Source organism: Engraulis encrasicolus, chromosome 2, assembly GCF_034702125.1.
Source record: "Engraulis encrasicolus isolate BLACKSEA-1 chromosome 2, IST_EnEncr_1.0, whole genome shotgun sequence".
NCBI lineage: Eukaryota > Metazoa > Chordata > Actinopteri > Clupeiformes > Engraulidae > Engraulis > Engraulis encrasicolus.
Window position 1 is genome coordinate 40,701,820 of NC_085858.1, and position 25,000 is coordinate 40,726,819.

Consider the following 25,000-nt stretch of genomic DNA (forward strand, 5'->3'; position numbering starts at 1 on the left):
GCAAGGTGACTGCTGCAGTTTTCAGCTCAGTCCTCCTGGATAAACACAAAATAATGCCGACGAGAAAGTAACGCCGTTATCTTTTGATGGATTCCCTTTGGGTGCCCGGTTGAGACACTTAATTTTCACACCCAAAATCAATTCGGTTTTAAGTTATAATTTCATTGTATACTTTTTTATTATTATTTTGATGTCACAGGGCCTATTCTTTTGATTGGGAGATCAAGGAACTTTCTGGTGTCGCCGAAACGGCGATGTGCGGTGGGCTCTTTACGCACGGCACCTATGTCCCTTCCATCTTCAGTCAGACTCAAATCGGACCGAAATCAAGTAGCTGAGGTTAAACTGTCGTAAATACACGACCGAACGCGAGTAGCTGAGGTAAAATAGACGTAAATACTCGGGCGGATATCCGGGCACTCACATCCGGCAGCCTACTTACATTGGGTTGCTACACCGCCATCATGAAGTTCGGAACAAAAAGCGGATGAAACAGAATAGGGGAAAATAGAAATGGAGTAGCCAGTCGGTTTGTCATCATAGATTTGAAAAGACAGTAGAAACCTGTATTAGACATGACGGCTACAATGGCAGAAAATGCAACGGACTATTGAGTTTTATTTAATCTAGTGACCCGTTTCATATTGACAATCAGCTGATTATTGGGGCTAGCCTCTTGACTGAAGAGCTAACGGTTAGCCAGGCAGCTAACTAGGGAGGATTCCTTGTTCCAGTAGGTTATGTCAGATCAATTGTGAGACGCAAGCCAGCTGTAGCTAACCAGTCGGTCAGTTAGCTCACCAGTTCAACCAGAAGAACGCCGAGCATTTCGAAGATGGACTCCATATGAAAGAAAATGCCGCTCCTGGTGCGCGCTGAATAAAACGGGGAAGAAAGAAGTCAATTTTCCTGCCCAGGCCAGTCAGCTAGCTGAAGCTAGCTACAGTGGATGCCTTAAACCACGGTACGGCACAGTCATAAATCATTTATTGCTTGGCCAGAGAAATGGCACCCAGCTTTGCATGCAATCATGTTTTATTCGTTTATTTTTTTAGCTGACTGTTTTTTCATGCATATCTGCAAGACTATCGTCATAGCGCACACACGACGATTTATATGTGTTTTTGCTATCACACAGATTTGTCCGTTTGTCTAAATGGCAAGAATATTGAAGACCGTTGGCTAGCCTGCTATCTGGCTGCGCTAGAGGTTCGGCTTGGCAAAGCGGACCGCCTGGGTATGCAGCTAGCTAGCTCTAGCTCTCTCGTCTGTGAGCTAGTTAGCACTAATTGATCAGTGAAGTGGGGAGCTAGCACAGGCTATCAATTGCAGCCTTTCGCTCAGTATTTTTCATTCACACGTAGCACAGCTAGCTGCTTCAGCTGTCACCTAGCCAGCTGGCGAGACCAAATGCCCAATTTCAGGGTTTAAAAAAAATAACGGCCATGTTGTAGAGAAGTGTTATGCATCGATGATGTCTCGGGTTATTGCAGAAACGAATCTGTTCAATAGATGTTTTGTAGGTGTGATAAAAAAAATCTATGTCGTATGTGTGTCCCTTCCATTTCCTCTGAGCAGTTCTTGACAGTCGGCCTAGAAATGAGTTCTGTCCTACGCGAATCGTCTCCATTTGAACATGGAAATACATAAACCGCCATAACTAGGTCAGTGTGCATTTTCCCATATCTCACTCCTATGCGAGCTGTGGTGTGTGTGTGTGTTTATGGGGTCCTCTGCTTTGATCAAGTCCGCTTCGAGCTCATGTTAGATCGGAGGAAATGCAGGGGCAGTCGGCGTATAGGGGGGTTATCTCTTGCTGAACGCCTTGCAGTCCGTGTTTTGTTCTATTCGCCTTCCTATTGGAAACTTCACCAAGGTACGCAGGGTAAATGCCGCGCCGCGATATAGGTCCGCTGACTAAACTGATCCATAGCGTGATCAGCTAGTTAAAATTTATTTGAGATGGGGGATAACGTTGGCCTGCAATGCATGCACGTATCTTTTCGTTCAGGAGACGAAAGCAAGTCTAGTGCTAGTTTTAGTAGTGCGGTATTATTCAGGCCTGTGTACTTGGTGGTTCTCCCCCTGCCTGCCTGCGTTCTGTGCATGGCGAGCAGGCTCTTGAACTAATTTGTGTCATATAGGTCTTGGCTGAGGCTGAAGAAATGAACTGAGTAAAAAGAGGAGCGCAGAGCAGGCACCGGCAGGCAGCCTAATTTGAGCTGAGGGCTGGCAGAGTGTGTTTATTAGGTCGGGGTGTAGTGTGGCAGCCGGGCTGTTGGGGCTGCACTGTAGAGCAATTTTAAGTAAATAAAGAAATAAATAAGAAAAAAGAGATGTGGTTAATTATGCATGCTACTTTAAAAGCTCGTCTGGTATCTGCCTAGTGGAGAATCATAGGCACACACACACACACACACCACCACCACCACCACCCTTATGCATGCTACTTTAAGAGCTCGTCTGGTAGCTGCCTAGTGGAGAATCATAGGCACACACCACCACCACCAGCAAGACTCGATGCAGTGTCGCGTGGTGCAAAGACCTGGGGAGTGGGTGGGTGTGTACACATGCGTCTGTGGCGTCTCCTAGGTGTGTGTGTGTTTGCGTGTGTGTGTTTGCGTGTGTGTGTGTGTGTTTGCGTGTGTGTGTGTGTGTGTGTGTGTGTTCTGAAGTAGCTGTGTATATGATGTGGGTCATTGTGTGTGTGTGTGTGTGTGTGTGTGTGTGTGTGGCTGTTGTTCTGAAGTAGCTGTGTGTGTGTGTGGCTGCTGTTCTGGGGTAAATGTATATGATGTGGGTAGTCGTGATGTTAAGAACTGTTTGTAGCAGGATATGGCGTGTGTGTGTGCGCGTGTGCCCTTTTATAAGCGTATATGATGCGGGTCATGAGGAATAGTGCTGGCTGTCTCATTTCTCCAGTTGTGGCTGCTGTTCAGGGTTATCATATGTGTGTGTTTTTTTTAGAGAGAGAGAGAGAGAGAGAGAGAGAGAGAGAGAGAGAGAGAGAGAGAGAGAGAGAGAGAGAGAGAGAGAGAGAGAGAGAGAGAGAGAGAGAGAGAGAGAGAGAGAGAGAGAGAGGAGAGAGAGAGAGAGAGAGAGAGAGAGAGAGAGAGAGAGAGAGAAAGAGAGGTAGCGATGGAGAGAGCGGTTTGTCTGTAGTGGGATGTGACGTCTCCTAGGTGTGTGTGCGTGTGTGTGTGGTGTATGGGTGGTGGTGGAGAGTGTGGTGTGTGGGTGTCTGTAGCTGGATGTCATATTAAACCAAATGAGAGCCATATTAAACCAAATGAGAGCCAGTATAACCTATATGATGTGGGCCTATATAATGTATGTGGGCAACAGGCCTATCTAACCCATATGAGAACAGCCACCGAACTCCTTAACAGGGGCCTCCATATGCTGGAGGAACCAGTGATGCTGGAGGAACCAGTGCAAGAACCAGCACACAGCAGAACTGTGTGTTTCTGTCTGTGTGTTTGCAGAAGGAACCCCCACGACGTGTGGTGTGTGTGTGTGTGTGTGCGTGTGCGTGCGCGATGTGCTTCCTCAGTAAGGTGTGTGTTTGAGATGTGCTTCCTCAGTAAGGTGTGTGTTTGAGATGTGCTTCCTCAGTAAAGGGTTAATGCACTCAGCTATTTTGCTGTGTGTGTGCATCATTGTGCTGCTTCAGTGAATATGTGTGTAAAGGAAAGAGCTGTGTGTGTGTAGCTGCATTTTGTGTATGTGGTGCTGCAGCTGCATTGTGTGTGTTCAGTGAAGTGTGCCCTAAATGGTCCTTTACTGCATCTGATGCATGTCTACATATGTCCCATAAAGCACTCGGCGTGTGCGTGTGTGTGTGTGTGTGTGTGTGTGTGTGTGTGTGTGTGTGTGTGTGTGTGTGTGTGTGTGTGTGTGTGTGTGTGTGTGTGTGTGTGTGTATTGGGGCTGGGGATGGGGGTGGTTTGGGTTTTGTGGTGCGTGTGTGTGTGTGTGTGTGTGTGTGTGGGGTCTGGGCCTGAGCTGTTATGACGCATGTTCCAATGAAGGGGTGTGTGTGTGTGTGGGTTTGATGTTCCCTGTGTGTGTGTGTGTGTGTGTGTGTCGGATGTTCCCTCTGTGTGATGTAGCTCCTATTTCATTAGAAGCGAACACTAGTGTGTAGATTACACTTGTTTAGATGCCTTGCGTGCAGAGTGGTCATGCTCTTGCACTTGAGTCAGTCAGAAGTCCTGAGCTCCAGGATTTAAAGCAGCGATGGGCAACTTTCTTGATAGAGGGCCAAAATGTTTCATTGCCACCATCAGAAGGCCACATGACCACACACTTCAGCTGCGATTAAAAACTACAAAATGAGGATAAATAACATTTTTTTGTACATTTACACCAGGTTAAGTTAAGAGGTTAATCATCTAATGGAAGAGCCTGGAGTACTCATTTTCTTAAGAGAAGGAGGACTCCAGGCTCTTCTATTAGATGAATTGCCTCTTAACTTAAACTGCTTTACTCCTGAACCAGCTTCTTAGTATAGGCCCCTGGCCCTAAATTAAGCATGCAATTTCTGGACCCGAAAAGTGGGCGTGGCACCTCGGAGGGCCTTCTCCCCCTCCAAAACCGTTAGAGGTAAGTACTGCTGGGCGCTATATCTTAACAAGACAAATTACAAGCGTTTAAGGATGGTAGAGGGGAAGTAGTTACTATTTGGGGCATTAGTCCATTTATTTTTTGAATAGTAAGGCGGATATTGTGAGGCTTATGATGAGGTCAAGGGGGTGTTGGGAGGCTTGTTATAAGGCCAAGGGGGCGCTTGTTCAGAAAGGTTGAGAACCACTGACCTGCAGAAAGTGGTAAACTTGCTAATAGATGTACTTGCATACACTTTTATTTAAAAAGATGAGGACTTCAGACTCTTCTATTAGATGATTTAGCTCTACCACAAGGCTAACTTTACCTAGTTTACTACTGAACCAGCTTCCTAGTATGTCCCCCTGCTTAACATTAATTGTGTGTGGAGGTGATGTGTTTCAGTGGGCTAGGGTGCCGTACCATTACACCAGGGCCCTGGGTTCGATTCTGGCCAGAGGTCAATTCTCCATCTCTCTCTCTCTCCACACTCATTTCCTGTCTCTCTCTCGCTGTCCCATCTGAGTAAGAAAGGTGTAACCCCCCCCCCAAACAAAAAACCTTCATTCAAGGGGCCACTTCAAATGTTGTACAAATCCTCCAAGGGCCGTACTATGAACACAAACCAGGATTTCCCCCTGCACTTTAAGGCCTATATTGGCAGCAGCCTCCTTCACCTTTACTCCTTTACCCCACCTTCACTAGGTCCCCTGAAAACACAACTTATTGCAAATGTAATTTAATTTCAAAACATGTCATCTTTCATGTGAAACGGCATAACATAAAAATGATATCGGGGGAATGGATACGACCGCCCTTGAGACATGGGTTCCCCACTCCTGGTTTAAAGCATTAGGCCTAATCAGGGCTTTAAATTAGCACCAGCCAACTGGCCAAACGCCGGTGAAATTTCAGTTTGGCTGGTAGAAAATACCAACTTACAAGCAACTTTGACCCATTAGTGAATGTGTGTTTGGCTATTGAGATTAACATTTTGGCTGTTGACTTAAAAGGTTGCTGTAGAGCTCTGTGACTAATGGTGTATAAAGCTGCAGTAAGTGTGCTGAGCTGAGTGCTCTGCTCTGGTCTGGTCTGATCTTTGTGCCTGTCTAGCCACGGCTCAACAGCTGATCAGACTGAGTGGGCGGGAGTAGTTATCATAATCAGCTTTTAAAGGGCCACTATGCAACTAACCTTCATGTCAGTCAATTACCTGCATCAGTCAGACGGATGCGACAATCACTGCATTTGCATGATGTTTTTAGTTCCGAATCAATAATTCAGAATTTAATTGTTCCGTCGAGTTTACTTTGATTTTTCCTTTAATTCCGAATTAAGAGGTGTTCACATGATGTTTTCAAAGCGGAATTAAGCTTTATTCAGAATTATATGGAGTTAATCCCGAATTAAAAGTCTCGTGTAAACATAGCAAATGAGTCATTAACATGCAAAAGCTTTTGCATTCCACTGTCAGAAATGTCTACTTGTAAGGGCCTCTGCACACTGGTTCCGGCAGCACTGCGGAGCAATCTCTGTGCCGACAATATCGGCTAGAGATGTGCTATAAACCTGGGATATCAAACTCAGGTCCAGGGGCCAAATCTGACCCGAAGAGTCATTTTATTTGAGCCGCGAGATAATTTCAAATGTGTATTACAGTTGGCCCACATGCATCATTATTGTATAGGAACCAAATGAGGTTCGTTAAAAAAAAGTTTTAAAAAAGGGGGGGGGGGAAGGATCAAAAAACAATATATGAATATCAAACTTAATACAATTGTGAATACATCTCTCAACATTAAGTTTTGGTTCTCTGGTACAAAAAACATTTGAACTGTCAGGAGAGGATGAAACATTTGTTATGACTGTGTAAAAAAATTCAGTCAGTCATGTTGGTGGGCACCACGACAACTGCAGAGGGGGACTTAAATATGGCAATCGCTGGGTGGGTGTGTTCAGGTGTGACTGTTGTAATCATCATCACAGCCTTTTCAATTGTAAATGACTAAATGGTTGTGTTCATTGTGGTGATTTTAAATAGGAAATGGCAAATGGCTGTTTTGCATGGGAAACTATAAGGGCCTTCTATCTGTTCAAAAACCCCTCTGCAGAGCTAAGCGTTAAGCTTAGGTCTGAAATATTAATGTTAAGATGCATTATTGGAACTGTAGTGCTACACATGTATCAATTGCAACATTGGATAATAATCCTATTTATCTGATAAAGACACAGAGAAAAGCACAGCGGGAATATCAATCTGGTTGCAACTTATTTATAGTAATGGTGGGGTGGCGTCTCCTTTCTTCCTTTTCATGCAACTTATTTATTACATATAATAGTGTCCTCAAATCTTAAGAATCTGGGAGCGTTGACCGTGTGTTCACACCAGAAGTCACCAACTAACTTGCTAAGGAAGCAGTGGTAATAGACTTTAAAGCAGTACTGTACCATGTCTGGAAATATGCTGATTTTACTCTACCCTACTGGGCGTCGGCAGCATGGTGGTTGGAGGCCTCAGTGGACAGATGGGATCTGGGGTGCTTCCTGAAGGAAACCAGTAATGGGGTTTGGACTATGTGGGAAGGTAGACTGTTCCAGAGGGTGGGGGGGGTCATGACACTGAAAGCTTAGTTGCTTTTGATCTGAACACATCATGACTATGGTTATTTGGTGTGATTAGCCATCAACTGACACGCCAACTAAATGCTTTGCTGACACTGACACGTCAGCTAACTACTCTTCTCACTTCAGCCAAATCCGTGATTATCATGTCCGCCGGTGGGGTGTGTGGTGTGGCAGGGGGCGACTGTAAGAGGATTGGGGTCTGGTAAAGATCACTCCGTCTGGGACCCAGAGCCTCCAACCTCACACGCATTCACTTTAAAGGTGCACTGTGTAAGATTGTGGACAGAGTAGATATTGCAGCTATGCTGTTCATTGAAAATGTACTGCCTATTGCCAAATTTGTTGTGCCTATTGCATGCCTGTGTGTGTGTGTGTGTGTGTGGGTGTTAGGCGCTGCCCTTGCCGTCCAGTGTGCGGGCTGGTGTCACCACTGTAACGTCTGTGTCTGTGTGTGTGTGGGCACTGGCCATGCTGTCCAGTGTGCAGGCTGGTGTCACCACTATAACGTGTGTGTGTGCGGGCCATGCCGACCAGTGTGCTGGCTGGTGTCACAACTATAACGTGTGTGTGTGTAGAGGTGTGTGTGGGGGGTGTCGCGCTGGCCATGCCGTCCAGTGTGCAGGCTGGTGTCACCGCTCTAACGTGTGTGTGTGTGTGTGTGTGTGTGTGTGTGTGTGTGTGTGTGTGTGTGTGTGTGTGTGTGTGTGTGTGTGTGTGTGTGTGTTAGGCGCTGCCCTTGCCGTCCAGTGTGCGGGCTGGTGTCACCCCTCTAACGTGTGTGTGTGTACACTAGGCGCTGGCCATGCCGACCAGTGTGCAGGCTGGTGTCACAACTATAACGTGTGTGTGTGTAGAGGTGTGTGTGTGTGTGTGTGTGTGTGTGTGGTGTGCGGGCTGGTGTCACCCCTCTAACGTGTGTGTGTGTGTGTGTGTGTGTGTGTGTACACTAGGCGCTGGCCATGCCGTCCAGTGTGCAGGCTGGTGTCACCGCTCTAACGTGTGTGTGTGTGTGTGTGTGTGTGCGTACACTAGGCGCTGGCCATGCCGTCCAGTGTGCGGGCTGGGAGCCTGAAGGATCCGGAGGTGGCGGAGCTCTTCTTCAGGGAGGACCCCGAGAAACTCTTTCAGGACCTCCGAGAGATCGGACATGGCAGCTTCGGGGCCGTCTACTTCGTAAGTCCACCCTGTCGTATTTTGTGTGTGCGTGTGTGTGTGCGTGTGCACGTGCGCGCGTTTGCATGTCTGAACAGGCTCATTCTCACAAACACAGAGTGATCTCATTCAGAGATCCAGCTTGTATGTGCTTGGATGCAAAAGTGATTGAAAGCCTGTGTGTGTGTGTGCGCGCGTGTATGGGTGTGTGTGTGTGTGACCCAGTCTGGTTGCGCAAGTTTGCTGTGACACCCTGTTAAACCAGTAAACTGCTGCCCTACCTCCTGACTCTCCTCTACAAGACGGCCAAAACAACTTCAGTCTGTCAACAACTTTAAAGGTGCACTGTGTAAAAAAAAATAGCCGTTACTTTCTGGAATTCCCGCTGCCCATTCACAAGTGTTACCTTTTTCATGAATCAAATGAATCGAGTATTAATTATGACTGGGAAAAGGGCACTTTTCATACACGAAAAGGGCGATCTTCTCCAAGTCCGCCATTTTGAATTTCCAGAAATAGACATGTTTGGCTGCAAATGTACTGTACATTGGTCATACTAGTAAATATTAGTTTATTATTTAGTAAATATTCATGAAGAGATGAAATTTGGCAATAGGTTGCGCTGCCTCTCCACAATAGGAGTCAACTGCAGGAAAACGCCTCAATTCAACTCTGTCGAACCGTTAAGTTCAACTTCTCCTTTGGCACCCTCGATGGTAGAACCGCTTCTGCTGCTTGCTCTTCCATACAAAGTCAATTACCTCTGCCGCTTTCCCACGCTTCCAACGCCCGTGGACTGTTCCTGCAGTTAGTCTACTAGTGATGTGGAAGAGAGAGCTTGGATCAGACGGAGGTGGCAGAGGTGTCCCAACCTGCTGCTTGGAACCACGTCCTCAGTGGTGGCATTTTAAAATGCCTGAGGATCTTTACCAACTACTGCTCTCAACTGCTGTTATATCTGGTGTGTGCGTGTGTGTGACTGTGCGTGTGTGTGGCTGTGTGTCTGTGTGCGTGTGCGTGTCTGTTGTTTTGTCATGTCTTCAGTCCTTTTTGTCATGTCTTCAGTAGAGCGAAGAGCTAGACCTTTGTCTTAGTTACACTAATAGCCGTTATGCTGTGACCATTGTTATAACCCGACACTGCAGTCCGCCTGCTTCCTGTGTGTGCGTGCGTGCGTGCGTGCGCGTGTGTGTGTGCGCGTGTGTGTGTGTGCGCGCGCGCGACTGAGACGGAGAGAGAGCAGTAATGGGAACTCTGTTCACATACTCCGTGTTGGGCACAAAACATTGCAGCCCTCAGACAGTCAAGCAAGTGAGCAAGCACTCCGGAACACAATGCTGTTCTAGAACTCCCACGCAGCCGTCTCCGTGGACGCGGAACCCTCTCTGGGTGCAAACACTGCGGGTGAAGATTCCGTGGAGGAGCTGTCTGGCTAGTTTAGCTGCTGTGCAGGGGCCTATACTAAGAAGCTGGTTCAGGAGGAAACCAGGTGAAGTTAAGGGGTAAATCACCTAATAGAAGAGCCTGGAGTCCTCTTCTTTTATTTTTTAGAAAGGCTCTTCCATTAAATGATTTACCTGGTTTACTCCTGAACCAGCTGCAGTGTTGATAGGCTGAGCTGGGCTGTGATGCTCTGTGATAACTAAGTTCTCATTTGTGTGTCCTTGACTTGGTCTGCACAGCCAAGACACAATGCTACACAGTGCTGCTGTCCACAACCCCCCCCCCCCAGCAGCAGGGTGTGTGTGTGTGCGCGCATCTGTGTCACACAGGCAGGTGGGCATTGTGTGTAAGAGTGCTAAGCCTGACTAAAGTAGTGTGTGAAAGAAAATGAAAAAAAGACTGCTCTATGGAACTGCACAATGTGACTTTGCAGTGGTGTGTTTTTGCTGTAAGTGTTTTACTTGACTTCAGTTGTGTGTGAGTGTTAAGCTTGACTTCAGGTGTGTGTGCGAACGTGCGAGGCTGATTGCTGCCATTGTATTGTTCATATTGCATCATATTGTTGGTGTGTTTCAAAAGCCTGAGCAGCATTTAAAAATGTTCTGTAGCCCCCACAGTATCCCCACTCCCCTGTTCTATAGCCCACACAGTATCCCCACTCCCCTGTTCTATAGCCCACACAGTATCCCCACTCCCCTGTTTTATCGCCCCACAGTATCCTGAGCATGTAAGCATGTTCTATAGCCCACACAGTATCCCCCTGTTTAGAGCCTCCCAGTATCCTCTCTCCCCTGTACAGCCCCCCACAGTATCCCCATAGGCGAGTGCATTTATGACTTAACCCCAAAAAAATTCTAACAAAAGGTTTGTCAGTGGTTTACAGTACTATCAGATGTACTTAACAACATACTAAAAATCTGCCAAAATCTGACTTCAGGAAAGGCCTCATTTTCAAGATGGCCGCCGCCGGGCCCTGAAATTGACTCGGGCTTTAAAATTGCATTGAAATGACCAGGAATAGTGGTGTTTGATGCATGTTTCAACCTTGTAATGTTGTAATTAGACTATGTCCTTGATATATATATGGTTATTAGTGCAGTTTGCTGTTCAATCTGTTCAACTGTATGGTACTGTAATATTAGACAAATTTGGCCTAGCGGTTAGGCTTAATAGTGCTAGCCTCTTCTTTGTGTGCATTTTAGTTTTTTTTCCAATTATGATTATGTTTTACATTAATATACATGTTTTGCATGTGCATGTTTTAAAATGTATTTGTTTATTTTATTTTGACAGTAATGATCAATGGTAAAAAGCAAGGAATCCATACGAAGGATTCAAATTTTCCCTTTTCACTGCCTCCTGTGTAGACAAGACATGACAAACATTAAAAGTGCATGACATTATAACATCTATGTGCACAGGCACAACCAATAATACATCTTAACTTATCCTAACCTATCCTAAGTACACAGGAACAACACATAACATATCAAAACATCTTACAGTAACCATAAACAAATAAATTAAACAGTTGTGTACAGTAGTCAGATCAGGTATTAGTACCAGTAAAAAAACAAGAGATTGTGAGCACAAGACAGTTTATTATGTATTTGTTTAGCACAACAGGTATACATAGTACAGTTGTATGTGGGAAAAGTCTTTTCTGGGGGGTCTGAGAGCAATTGTTCTTTGGAAAGATGCAGATTTTTCCGGCAGCCTGTTGGGTGCAGAGAAGAACTCAGCATCCTTACAGTCTGTTTGAGACTCTGGTGGTGCCAGAAGAGAAGCTTGTTGAGTGGCTTGCATCACTATTGTGATCACTTTGTGGGTGGTGTATCCAAACCCATTCAATATGGTTGTGACGAAGGGGAGTAGAGTTGCCCAGCCGAGAATCGAAACTGGACCCTCTGGGGTAGTAAACTGGGGCCCTGACCGCTACACCAAAGAGCCAGGCTCGTTGGTGTGACAGTCAGAACACACCCACAACCCTAGTGATGGTAACTCCATCACACTGCCTTCCCCTTCAGGAAGCGCACTCGTGCACTTCACACACTTCATGGTGTCCCTCACGCAACTGCCCGTCATAGTTCCCCCATCCAGTGTGCCCCATCATCAGTGCTTCACCCATCACTGGGGTCCCTCACCACAAGGTTACCAATCCTGGGTGTCCCTCACTTGGAATTACGGCTCACACACAATGTGTACGCTTCCGATGGCATCACACCATCCCACTTCTGACACCATTTGTAGTGAAGGGGAGTAGAGTTGCCCAGCCTAGAACCAAACCCAGACCTTCTGGGCTTGTAAACTGGGGCCCTGACCGCTACACCAAAGAGCCAATCTCGTTGGTGTGACAGTCAGAACACACCCACAACCCTAGTGATGGTCACTCCATCACAATGGTAGCCAAGCTAAACCATACCCTGTGCCACCAATGCAAAAAAGTGGGATCAAGTACAGTTTCCTAAATGGGCAAGAATTCCCTTTTAACTCCATTCATTCTCCTTGTCTCCTAAAGGGGCATGGTACAGGTACACAAATGTGGTCTTAAAAATGTGGTCATGATGGCAAAGCACTTGCCTCGATTGTTCAGGAAGTTGAGACACTTCTTGACAGGTTAGTGGTATTTAGCCTAACCGCTAAGCCAAATTTGCGTAATATTACAGTACCATACAGTTGTAAATTGATTTTTAACAGCAAACTGCACTAATAACCATATACATATCAAGAACATAGTCTAATGACAACATTACATGGTTGAAACATGCATCAAACTCCACTATTCCTGGTCGGTTTAAGGCCAGAGTCAATTTAAGGGCCCGGCGGCGGCCATCTTGAAAATGAGGCCTTTCCTGAAGTCAGATTTTGGCAGATTTTTAGTATGTTGTTAAGTACATCTGATAGTACTGTAAACCACTGAGAAACCTTTTGTTAGAATTTTTTTGGGGTTAGGTGTATTTTTCTCATAAATGCACTCGCCTACCACTCCCCTGTATAGCCCCCATAGTATCCCCACTCCCCTGTTCTATAGCCCCCACTGTATCCTGAGCATGTAAACATGTTCTAACATGACCCCCACAGTATCCCCTCTCCCCTGTGTAGCCCCCATAGTATCCCGAGCAGCATGTAAACATGTTGTGTAGCCCTCCCAGTATCCCCTCTCCCCTGTACAGCCCTCCCAGTATCCCCTCTCCCCTGTTCTATAGCCCCCACAGTATCCTGAGCATGTTAGCATGTTCTATAACCCCCCCAGCAGGATCCCCACTCCCCCTGTTCTATAGCCCCCACAGTATCCTGAGCATGTTAGCATGTTCTATAGCCCCCCCAGCAGGATCCCCACGCCCCTGTTCTGTAGCACCCACAGTATCCACTCGCCCCTGTTCTAAAGCCCCCACAGTATCCACTCGCCCCTGTTCTAAAGCCCCCACAGTATCCACTCGCCCCTGTTCTAAAGCCCCCACAGTATGCCCACTCCCCTCTATATCCCCCACAGTATCCCGAGCAGCATGTAAACATGTAGAATATCCCCCCCCCCCCCCCCCCCCCAGTATCCCCCGTCCCCTGGGTAGTGGCCTGGAGGGAAACCTTTCCCATTGATCCGCTGTATTGATCCACCATGTTGAGTGGATGGCAGCCATCAGAAAAATGAGACTTAAACGCTGAAACAGGAAATCAGGAAAGCAGGCCAGATGGAAAGCAGAGAGGGACAGTCAGCCACTAGTGACCAGGGGGGCATTTCTCAAAAGTCTAGTTGCTACTGTTCTGTAGCTACTTTGTTGGTCACAATGCAATTTCCCATTGGCAACTACCCAAGTTGCTAACTGCTAACAACTTCGCTTTTCAGAAATGCAGCCCAGAGTAGCTGGAGCTCAGCGCTTCTCATAGCCTAGTAAACTAGCCCTACCCGCCAGCCTGGTAAACTAGCCCCACTCGCCAGCGGCCAAAATTATTTTTGCCTGCGAGTGGGTCTAGCCTCGGACAATGCCCCATGCCCTGAAACTGGCTGACCAATCACAACGCAGCAGATTAGTTTTGATTTGTTTTGAATCTTTGGATGCAGAGCAGACAGGGTTTTGAGGGAGTGACGACAAAGCGTAGGCTAATAAGCACAGACACTGTTGATGGGAACAGCCCGTTGTTTTTCAAACCATCTTCTGATGTCTCATTCATTGAGGCCAGAAAAAATATTCACATTTAATCTCCCATTTAGGCTGGCTTGCCAGGCTATGGTTCCAGGCTGTTTACCACAAACCTGTTTATTGTAATGTGTATTATTGGTCCTAACTAAGTGATGTGACAGTTGTGCTGCACCGCCAATGTCTGCTGTTGTGAACAGCTGATTTAAAGGCTTCTGTGTATCCACCGCTTCTAACACTCTCTTATGTCGTCCTGTACCCTCCTCTTCCCCTCTACTCCTCCCTCCTCTCCTCTCCTCTCCTCTCCTCTCCTCTCCTCTCCTCTCCTCTCCTCTCCTCTCCTCTCCTCTCCTCTCCTCCTCTCCTCTCCTCTCCTCTCCTCTCCTCTCCTCTCCTCTCCTCCTCAACTCCTCTTCTCTTCCTCTCTCCTCCTCCTCTCCTCTTTTGCTCGTCTCTCTTTCTCCCCCCCCCCTCTCTCTCTCTCTCTCTCTCTCTCTCTCTCTGTCTCTCTCTCTCTCTCTCTCTCTCTCTGGTCTGTCCATCAGGCTACAGACATCCGCAGCAATGAGGTGGTGGCCATCAAGAAGATGTCCTACAGTGGCAAGCAGAGCAACGAGGTAACACACACACACACACACACACACACACACACACACACACACACACACACACACACACACACACACACACACTGTCCTACAGTGGCAAGCAGAGCAACGAGGTAACACACACACACACACACACACACACACACACACACACTGTCCTACAGTGGCAAGCAGAGCAACGAGGTACAGACACACAGACACACACACACACTGTCCTACAGTGGCAAGCAGTCCAACGAGGTCACACACATGCGCGCGCGCACACACACACACACACACACACACACACACACACACACACACACACACACACACACACACACACACACACACACACACACACACACACACACACACACACACACACACACACACACACACACACACACACACAGTCCAACAAACACATACTTGGCATGCCTACACACACATAATAATCAGGTACACACCCAGGCTTCACAGCCACTCAACCACTCAAGGCACTCAAGACACTGCCTACACACGCACACGCACACGCACACGCACACGCACACACTGTATTGTAATTAGCTCACATTCAGACTTGAACTGTCTTCGGAGCCCTTACAAGACACGCGCACGCACACACACACACACACACACACACACACACACACACACACACACACACACACACACACACACACACACACACACACACACACACACAGTTCATCTGGGTCAGCTCCTGGAACAATAGCCTGCTGAGAAGTGTGTGCGTGCGTGTGTGTGTGCATACCACCCTTCGATGCAGAATTGGAACAGCTGTGTGTGTGCGTGCGTGCGTGGAGTTCTGGTATGGATCTGCGTACATGAAGCCATTACTGCAGAGGATTCTCAACCTTCTCCAGCTTGGGGACCACTGTGCACATCTGACCCAATAGACAACACAACTAACATGAATTATCAACAGCAACACACGCACACACACATGTTACTTTGATTTTTAGAAAAGTTAACTGTGTCCATCTGTTGGTTTTGTTGCAGTGCTATACATTGTGTGTGTATCTGGTGTTTTCGTTGCAGTACTAAACAGTGTGTGTGCAAGATGCCTAACTGAAGGCTTGTTATGCAAGATATCTGACTATGTAGAAATGACAGGATATTATCACAGATCTGATTACTGTCTCTCTCTCTCTCTCTCTCTCTCTCTCTCTCTGTCTCTCTCTCTCTCTCTCTCTCTCTCTCTCTCTCTCTCTCTCTCTCTCTCTCTCTCTCTCTCTCTCTTGCGCGCCCCCCCCCCCCCTCTCTTTCTGTATTCTGTAGAAATGGCAGGATATTATCAAAGAGGTGAAGTTTCTTCAGAAGCTTCGTCACCCCAACACTGTCGAGTACAAAGGATGCTACCTGCGAGAACACACAGCATGGGTAAGGGTGTGTGCGTGTGCATGCGCGTGCATGCATGCATAACAGTACAAAGCCTGGTTGTGTGTATCTACCTGCAAAAAACAACTGTGTGTGTGTGTGTGTGTGTGTGTGTGTGTGTGTGTGTGTGTGTGTGTGTGTGTGTGTGTGTGTGTGTGTGTGTGTGTGTGTGTGTGTGTGTGTGTGTGTGTGGACTATGCTAATGGATGGAGCTGTACTTACTGGAGTTAGAAACTGTATGTAGGCGATTTCTCCATTGTCTCAAACTTATGCAATCATTTCCCCTTTACTCTCTCTCTCTCGCGCGCTCTCTCTCTCGCTCGTTCTCTCTCTCTCTCTCTCTCTCTCTCTCTCTCTCAGCTGGTGATGGAGTATTGTCTTGGTTCAGCTTCAGACCTGCTGGAAGGTATGTGTGTGTGTGTGCGCGCACGCATTGGTGCTTGCAAGTGAAAGCAGTGCTATGTGTGCATTTATACCACGGCAGGATGGAATGTCTCCTTGTGATGCGCTAAATTGGGTGTTGATTAGCTCCCTACATACGCACACCTATAAAGCAGTCCCGCTATTAGGTCACTTTTTCTGACTGCATTACTGTATTGTATCAATGTGCCAAAGCACGTTCATGCAAACAAACAAAAAATTTGCAACGTTGCAGCGTTGTTTCTTCCCCACGAGAGGAGAGTGCTTACCTGTGGTGTAGCGTTTATCAGTTGGGAGAGTAGCCTAATTTATATGAAAAGTAAGGGATGTTTTCGGACCAATAACTAAGGGAAGGAGAGCAGATTGATGAGGTGCCTGTTTGGATGAAGTTAATGGCGAGGCATTTAGAATTTCGGCAAGATGCGCAGGGTATTTTTTTTTATTCTATTGCGATCTTTAAATTTGTAATCATCATAGGGCCTATAACTGCAGCATAATCTAGTGGGCAAGGGCGGGTAGAACATTGCGGCGACTGACCTGACAACCAAATGTGATAACTAAGGACTGGATCTTGGCCATAGCAACTCCAATCAAGAATTAGTAACAGCAGTTCACCAGAAAGTTATGAAAAGAAGCTTTTTTTTGTGGCGGAAGGAAGTAGTTCTACTGAAAACCTTTGTTTTAGCCATTAAAATATCAAAATAATTCTTAAAATACATTTCAGACAACGTGGCAACCGTGGTATAAGCGGGATAATTGACTTCTCGGTGTGCGTATAACAAGAAGAACAATGCACACCGCTTTGCGTCGTGGCCGCATCACTACCTAGATGTGCATTATTTTTTCTGTTATGCGCACACTGCATCGTCAATTATCCCTTACATATTATTACATTACATTGCATTTAGCTGACGCTTTCATTTATTCAAAGCGACTTACAGTTATTATTTTTCAGGGTATTGGTTACAGTCCCTGGAGCAATGTGGGGTTAGGTGCCTTGCTCAAGGGCACCTCAGCCATGAATGGAGATGTAGGGAGAGGTCAGGGGGGGATTCGAACCTGCAACCCCTAGATTGAAAGACCAACACTCTAACCACTAGGCCACGGCTGCCCCCAATAGTATATACATATAGTGCCCTTGTATGATCCACTGGACAAACGTGTGTTGTTATGCATGACTTTATATTTCTCTTGTCCAACTGCTAGTCCTTAACCATGAGGTCCAAATATCACTCAAACTTTACTACGTTTTCCTCCCTGCTCCTCTCTCCCTCTCTCCTCTCTACTCCTCTTGTCTCTCCTAATCACTCTCATTTTCTCTCCCCTCTAGTCCACAAGAAGCCCCTGCAGGAGGTGGAGATTGCGGCCATTACCCATGGTGCATTGCAGGGCCTGGTCTATCTGCACTCCCACAATATGATCCACAGGTAACAACACCTCTTCTCATCCTCTCCCTCCCCTCCTCTCCCTCCCCTCCTCTCCTCTCCTCTCTCCTCTCCTGATCTCCCTCTCCTCCTCTCTCCTCTCTCCTCCCCCCTCTCCTCTCCTCTCCTCTCCTCTCCTCTCCTCTCCTCTCCTCTCTCCTGCTCCTCTCCTCTCCTCTCCTCTCCTCTCCTCTCTCCTCCCTCCTTCTTTCTCCTCTCTCCCTCTCCTCCTCTCCCTCCCCTCCTCTCTCCTCTTCTCTCCTCCTCTCTTCTCCCTCTCCTCTCTTCTCCCTCTCCTCTCCTCTCCTCTCCTCTCCCTCTCCTCTCCTTGCTCCTTCTCTGTCATCTGCTCTCCTCCTTTCTCCTCCTCTTACGGCCTCCTCTCTTCCCCTCCCCTCCTATTCTTCCCTCCTCTCTCCTTTCCTCTCTTTTCTTCTCCTCTCTCCTTTCCTCTCTTTTCTTATCCTCTCTCCACCCATCTCCCTCAGGCAGCAACACCTCCTCTGCCTTCCCTTCTGGTCTCCCTCCTCCTCTTCCATCTGCTCTCCTTTCTCCTCTTCTATCTTCTCCTCTTCCATCATCTCCTATACCCCTCTCCTGTCACCACCTTCTCTCTCATGCTCTCTCTCTAACTCACTCCTTCTCTCCTCTCCTCTCCTCTCCTCTCCTCTCATCTCCTCTCCTCTCCTCTCCTGTCCTCTCCTCCACACTATGATCCATGGGTAACAACACCTCCACTCTCCTTTCTCTACTTTCTTTCCTGGTCATCCTCCTCTCCTCTGCTTTTCCTTCTCCTCCACTGTCCTCCACTCCCCCTTTCTTTCCTAGTCACCCCTCTAAAACCTCTTTCTTCTCTTCTCTTCTCTTCTCTTCTCTTCTCTTCTCTTCTCTTCTCTTCTCTTCTCTTCTCTTCTCTTCTCTCCTCATCCCCCTCTCCTCTCCTCTCCTCTCCTCATCCCCCTCTCCTCTCCTCCTCCCCCCTCCCCTCCTCTCCTCTCCTCTCCTCTCCTCTCCTCTCCTCATCCCCTTCTCCTGTCCTCTCCTCTCCTCATCCCCCTCCTCTCTTCTCATCCCCCTTTCCTCTCCTCATCCCCCTCTTCTCTCCTCTTCCCCCTCTCTTCTCTCCTCTCTTTTCCTCTCCTCATCCCCCTCTCCTCTCCTCATCCCCCTCTCCTCTCCTCTCCTCTCCTCATCCCCCTCACCTCTCCTCTCCTCCTCTCCTCTCATCTCCTTTCCTCTCCTCTCCTCTCCTCATCCCCCTCACCTCTCCTCTCCTCATCCCCCTCACCTCTCCTCTCCTCTCCTCATCCCCCTCTCCTCTCCTCTCCTCATCCCCCTCTCCTCTCCCTCTCCTCTCCCTCTCCTCTCCTCTCCTCTCCTCATCTCCCTCTTCTCTCCTCCTCTCCTCTCCTCGGTCTGTGTTGGTGCATTGTGATCAGAGCTCTTCATCGAGATGCAAGTGTTTTTCCGCCCACCACCTACCTACATGTCTGTGTGTGTACTACTTGTATTAGTGTGTGCACTTGTTATTGTGTGTGTGTGTGTTTTAGAGTGTGTTTTTATAAGAGTGGTGAGTCATTGAGAGGCTATGGGAGATGAGTGTGTTTTGCTGTGACCCCAGTCAGAGAATAGCACCGGAGATAGACAGCAGCGTCAGCAGCAGGATGCACTCTGACAGGCAGCAGCAGAACCCATCAGGGTAATGTTCTAATACCCTAGGTTCTGACAGGCAGCAGCAGAACCCATCAGGGTAATGTTCTAATACCCTAGGTTCTGACAGGCAGCAGTAGAACCCATCAGGGTAATGTTCTAATACCCTAGGTTCTGACAAGCAGCAGCAGAACCCATCAGGCTAATGTTCTAATACCGTAGGTTCTGACCAGGCTATGCCAACTATTAAGGTTCTGACCTGTTTCTGCTAATGTTCTGATAAGGTTCTGGCCTGGTTCTGCTAACTCTGATGTTCTAATAAGATTCCGACCAGGCTATGCTAATGCTGATGTTCTGATAAGTTTCTGGACTGGTTCTTCTAATTCTAATGTTCCAATAGGTTCTGACCAGGTTATTCTAATGTACTCCTGATGTTCTAATAAGGTCCTGGTGAAGTTATTCTAATGTACTCCAGATGTTCTAGTAAGGTTCTGGTCAGGTTATTCTAATGTACTCCAGATGTTCTAGTAAGGTTCTGGTTTAGTTCTGTTGGAAACAAAGAAAAACTGAAGCACTCTGGTTCTTATTTTGAAGATCAACAATTAACTGACCGCCGTTTCATTTGGACACTGAGGTCTTGGTCATGGAGTCCACTTTACACCCCACCGTAATAGATGGTATGGAGTAGAGATGTCCCGATCCAGGTTTTTGCACTTCCGATCCGATACAGATATTTTATTTCACTTCCGATCCGATTCCGATACCGGCCGATACCGACCTATCGGAGTATTTAAGTTGAAAGTTATTTAGCCTACTTACTTTGTCACAGTGATGTTGAAAAGGGTTTTTACTCTTAGTAACAACTAGCCAACTGAATTAGGTGAATTTGAGTAATACACAATGGTTTTTAATGAGAAACTGACCTGTTTTTTCAGATATTAATAAACACAAAACAGGAAAATGGATCGGAATTCTGGATCGGATTTTTCCGTGCATGCCGATCCGATAACGATCCACATTTTTTGCCAATATCGGCAGTTGATCCGATCCATCTGATCCGATACGACAACCCTAGTATGGAGCGCTTGTGTTTTCTAAGAGCACTGGAGGATTCTAGAAGCTCTTGTAGTCCTGTTCTAACCTGCGTCTACAGCCCTCAATAGCCTTGGTCTCATTAGCCGCGCTTCAGCGGCCCGGGGCCGCCCGGGGCTCAGGAGAGTGGCCGGCTCGGAGCTGCCGGCCCCGGGCCATTTTTTGCTTGATCGGACTCATAGCCGACCCCAGGCACATTCAGGTACACGCCTTGTTTGTGAAACGTCAGTCGGGCACAGCCCACTTTCGCCCCAAATCACAGAAGGACAACAACAGAACAACGACAAAGAAGGAGAAGAAAACGGAGCAAACTCTGCTGGAGCAGGTCGCCGTTTGGCTCGTAGCCTACGGACAAAGACGACAAGAACTGCAAAGAAAATGGCTTGCCTTTCAAGAACAGTTTTATTACATGGCAAAGTTGTCGATTCAGAAGCTGTATGGGACGCAGCGCATGTTAAGAAGACAAAGACGCATGAAAATACGAGCAGCTCGACAATGAGAGAGTGAACAGAAGGAGACGTGCGTACATGCCCAGTTAATCCCCCCAATAGCGCACAGAAGCATGAGCCCCGGACATAGCGAGACATGATTGTGCAGGTAATTGAATAAGTTACCATGTGAAAGGAGACCAAATCCCGGAGACATAGCACCTTCATCAGTTGCTATAGAAAATTATGAGCCCCGGACATAGCGACACACCCCCTCGTTGCGGCGTGCCACCTGTCTATTCATGGTGAATGTGCAGGTAATTGAATAAGTTACCATGTGAAAAGAGACCAAATCCCGGAGACATAGCATCTTCATCAGCTGCTATAGAAAATGATGAGCCAGGGGAATAGCGGACTATTTATTAAGTAGCCACGGAAGTAGCGTAGCCTACAAGTCGTTCAATCTGCATAACATCGGTGTGTGTCCTGCAGGGAATTCTAAGTGTGCGCACTATGGCACATGTCTGCAAAACGTATGCCTATGGTTTAGTATGTCTGCAAAACATGAGACACTAGGGCAGCAGAGTGAGGATGATTTTAAATAGGCCTAAGTCAATAACAGCTGTGCTTTACGTAAGGGTTAACGTTCGGCGAGAAGGTCGCTACCGTGGAATAGCAGCACGACAGAGAGAATCTTTAGACCCCGACGCGGAGCGGAGGGGTCTTGTTCTCTCTGAAGTGCTGCTATTCCACAAAGCGACCGACTCGCCGAAAGTTAACCCGCTTATTATATGGATATACTTAAATGATTCACACATGGCGGGGACATTTCTTTAGGCCTATTTAATGTGAAGTCTACTATAGTTTTAATGTCAAAAGATTGTTGCTGCGCAAAACAAAACAGTGCCGTTGTGGAACTAACAGCTTGGTAGCCAGGACAACAGGTGTTGTCTATCACAGCAGCTGATTAGAGTCTTGTTGAAAAGTCGCTTTAGCAGTGAAAAGTCTTGTTGCCATTGACAGCGGTCTGTTATAGACCAACCCGTCCGTTATCGAAAAATAACAGACGTGCGAACGTTGGGGAGCCCCGTTGAAATGAATGGAGCATTCGACCGATGACGTCACAACCATATAATAATGTGTAATAATGTGGCTGCATGGGGGACTTATCGCTAAATTCTGGGCAAATTATTAGTTTGGGGTGTTTGGCTTTCTTATGGCATAATTTCATAAGATGCAACTTTGGCACTTCTGTTTGTGTTTTTAAAGTTATTTAGCCAACATAACTTTTTTGTTGTTATCAGGGCATCATGGGCACCACTACACTTAAACTTGGGATGTCATAGCTAAGTCATGTCGGCTTTTTTCTGCTTTTAGCCGCCAACTCTTGTGCCATTATCGTGATTTGGCATGCTTTCCACTGGACACCAATAAAAAGTGTCTCACAAATACTCACACATGACATTTATGTCGGCTTATTTAGCTTTTGCGCTATTATCGCCGAAGGTCTGGTAGGCTATATCGCACGTGGGCTATATCGCCCGAGGTTGACCCCGTCTCCGAGCCTCGGCGGTGCTTGCTGGCCCATCGAATTCGACGGGCCAGGGAAAGCGGCCCTTAGCCCCACAACCTGGCCCGGCGGCCATCTTTAGCACCTAGCCCCCTTTTGATGAGATCACCGTCAGCCCCCTTTTGTCCGGGCCAGCCCGGGGCTGGCCCTGCAGTGAGACTAAGGCTATTGGTTCCTTCAGCCCTGTTTTACAGCCCTCATTGGGTCCTTCAGCCCTGTTGTACAGCCCTCATTGGGTCCTCACTCCTCTTCTACAGTAGCCTGATTATCATAGACTTTCAAATCTCGATTTCAGACTTGAAACAACGCCGCCAAAGGTCTTATGTCACTAGAGGGTGTAGCCTGGCTAATTCTATAGCCCTGATTGGTTCCCTCAGTCCTGTTCTACAGCCCTGATTGATTACCCTAGTCCTGTTCTTCTCAGGTCTAATTTGTGCCTTATTTGATTCCTCATTCTCAGAGCAGCTGAATGGTTTGACGTACTCAATATGAACTCTACTGGGTTCCTCTGCTCATTCACGCATGCACGCACTCGAAAGACAGGTAGTATGGCCACACTTTCACTCCTTCCAGTGTGTGTCTTTGGAAGTCACGCCCTTCTACTTCCGACTAGTGGGGCTGAAGCTCTCAACATTTTGAATGGGTGTAAATGGAGCGAGTCAAGCTAAATCCTCATCCCATTTGGTATGTGCTCATTTCACATATGATGACTGTGAATTTTTAAGGTTTGGATTTGCGTGGTAAGACCACTCATTTTCGGCACGCAAGAAAGGTTATTTTAGCTTTTGTGCAAAACTGTGTGAACGACTACAACGTGCGCCTCGCATATTTGACGTGAACCGAGGCACACTCAATCCTACCGCGGCTGAAGTGGGTGCACATCGGACATGCGACTTCTGTTGTGTAGTCCAAATAATTACATATTTTTGCACGCACACAACTCAATATCGCTTGCCAAGTGAAGTCAACAAGCACACAATTGCTTATCATTAATAATGAGGTACAGTCATATGTGTGATCGATGCGGAATGCTAGGTGGATCGGAAAATAGCTTTGATCAGTCCATCACAGCCCAGTCCGAAGTTTAGGCTTTCACAGCCCCATGAGCTGCCCGGAAGGAGTGGAGACTTAAGGGGGATTCATACTTGTCGTGACTGGCGCTACCCTCCTTCATACTTCACTCGCGACCTCACTCGCGACCTCACTCGCGCCGTCACGTGACCCAAAATTACGTCACACGCCGTGGCGCGAGCTGCCGTGGCGCGACGTCGTGCACCCCACATTTTTTGTAACTTGTCGTGCGCCACCAGCGACCATGCAGGTAGGCAGACAAAGCAGGAGTTGCGAAGAGAGGCTATAACTACTGTAGGCTACTACAGAATGGATCCTGCATCATTTTGAGGATAATAAAATGTCCCAGAGAGTTATTTTATCTTCTTTTTTATCTTCTCTCTTAAATGTTGTTCAGTGAAACAATTGTGTACTTTGTTCAGAAGCACGTTGTGTTCGGCGATATATTTATAAATTCTGCCGCCAGAACAATGCTCTCACATGGTCTTGGAATGATCTGGCAATGTAGGCTAGAACACAAAATATATGTTTCAATGTGGTAAGTCACAAGTCAGACGTTCAGTAGCCCTACAGCAGCCGTGTTTGGCTTTCTATTTTATACATCCGTAGAACTCACGCTGCGAGTTGCGAAAGATACTGCCGTTTCTCTCATGAACAGCAGAGGGCACTTCCGACAATGCGAGCGAAAGCCTCTCTGGCGAAAGCCTGTGGGCGCTTTTGAAGTATGAATAGTCTGGCGCAAGTGATGACGTCATTAATGGTTCTCGCGCCAAATGCGCCAAAGTGCGCACGTGAAGTATGCAGAGCCCTTTAGGGGCCCCATGTGAAGGCTCCTGACTGAGCCTATGTTGTACATTGTGTGTGTTATAGGGAAGTGAAAGCAGGTAATATCCTCCTGACTGTGTGTGTGTGTGTGTGTGTGTGTGTGTGTGTGTGTGTTCTAGGGATGTGAAGGCGGGTAGTATCCTCTTGACTGAGCCTGTATATTAACTGTGTGTGTGCCTGTGTGTGCCTGTGTGTGTGTGTGTGTGTGTGCCTGTGTGTGTGCCTGTGTGTGTGTGTGTGTGTGTGCGTGCCTGTGTGTGTGTGCGTGCCTGTGTGTGTGTGCGTGCCTGTGTGTGTGTGCGTGCCTGTGTGTGTGTGTGTGTGTGTGTGTGTGTGTGACAGGCAGGGATGTGAAGGCGGGTAACATCCTCCTGACTGAGCCTGTATATTAACTGTGTGTGTGTGTGTGTTATAGGGATGTGAAGGCGGGTAACATCCTCCTGACTGAGCCTGTATATTAACTGTGTGTGTGTGTGTGTTATAGGGATGTGAAGGCGGGTAACATCCTCCTGACTGAGCCTGGCCAAGTCAAGCTGGGAGACTTTGGCTCCGCCTCCATAGTGGCTCC

General features: G+C 47.3%; 1 protein-coding gene across 3 annotated transcripts in view; it reads left to right on the forward strand.

The window, feature by feature from the left end:
- Positions 1-462: 462 nt before the first annotated feature.
- The window catches only part of taok2b (TAO kinase 2b), a 51,235-nt gene continuing 26,697 nt past the window's right edge, over positions 463-25,000 (forward strand). For 2 of the 3 annotated variants that reach the window (XM_063188750.1, XM_063188754.1), the window contains exons 1-7: positions 463-964; positions 8,263-8,403; positions 14,507-14,578; positions 15,854-15,955; positions 16,313-16,358; positions 17,703-17,799; positions 24,917-25,000. The exon at positions 24,917-25,000 is cut by the window's right edge and continues 30 nt beyond it. In XM_063188750.1, coding sequence (XP_063044820.1) covers positions 8,272-8,403; positions 14,507-14,578; positions 15,854-15,955; positions 16,313-16,358; positions 17,703-17,799; positions 24,917-25,000 — 533 coding nt within the window. In that variant the 5' untranslated portion in view covers positions 463-964; positions 8,263-8,271. Of the gene's footprint in view, positions 965-8,262; positions 8,404-14,506; positions 14,579-14,730; positions 14,753-15,853; positions 15,956-16,312; positions 16,359-17,702; positions 17,800-24,916 lie in introns of those variants that run through there. The other variant, XM_063188762.1, reaches the window with a different exon arrangement.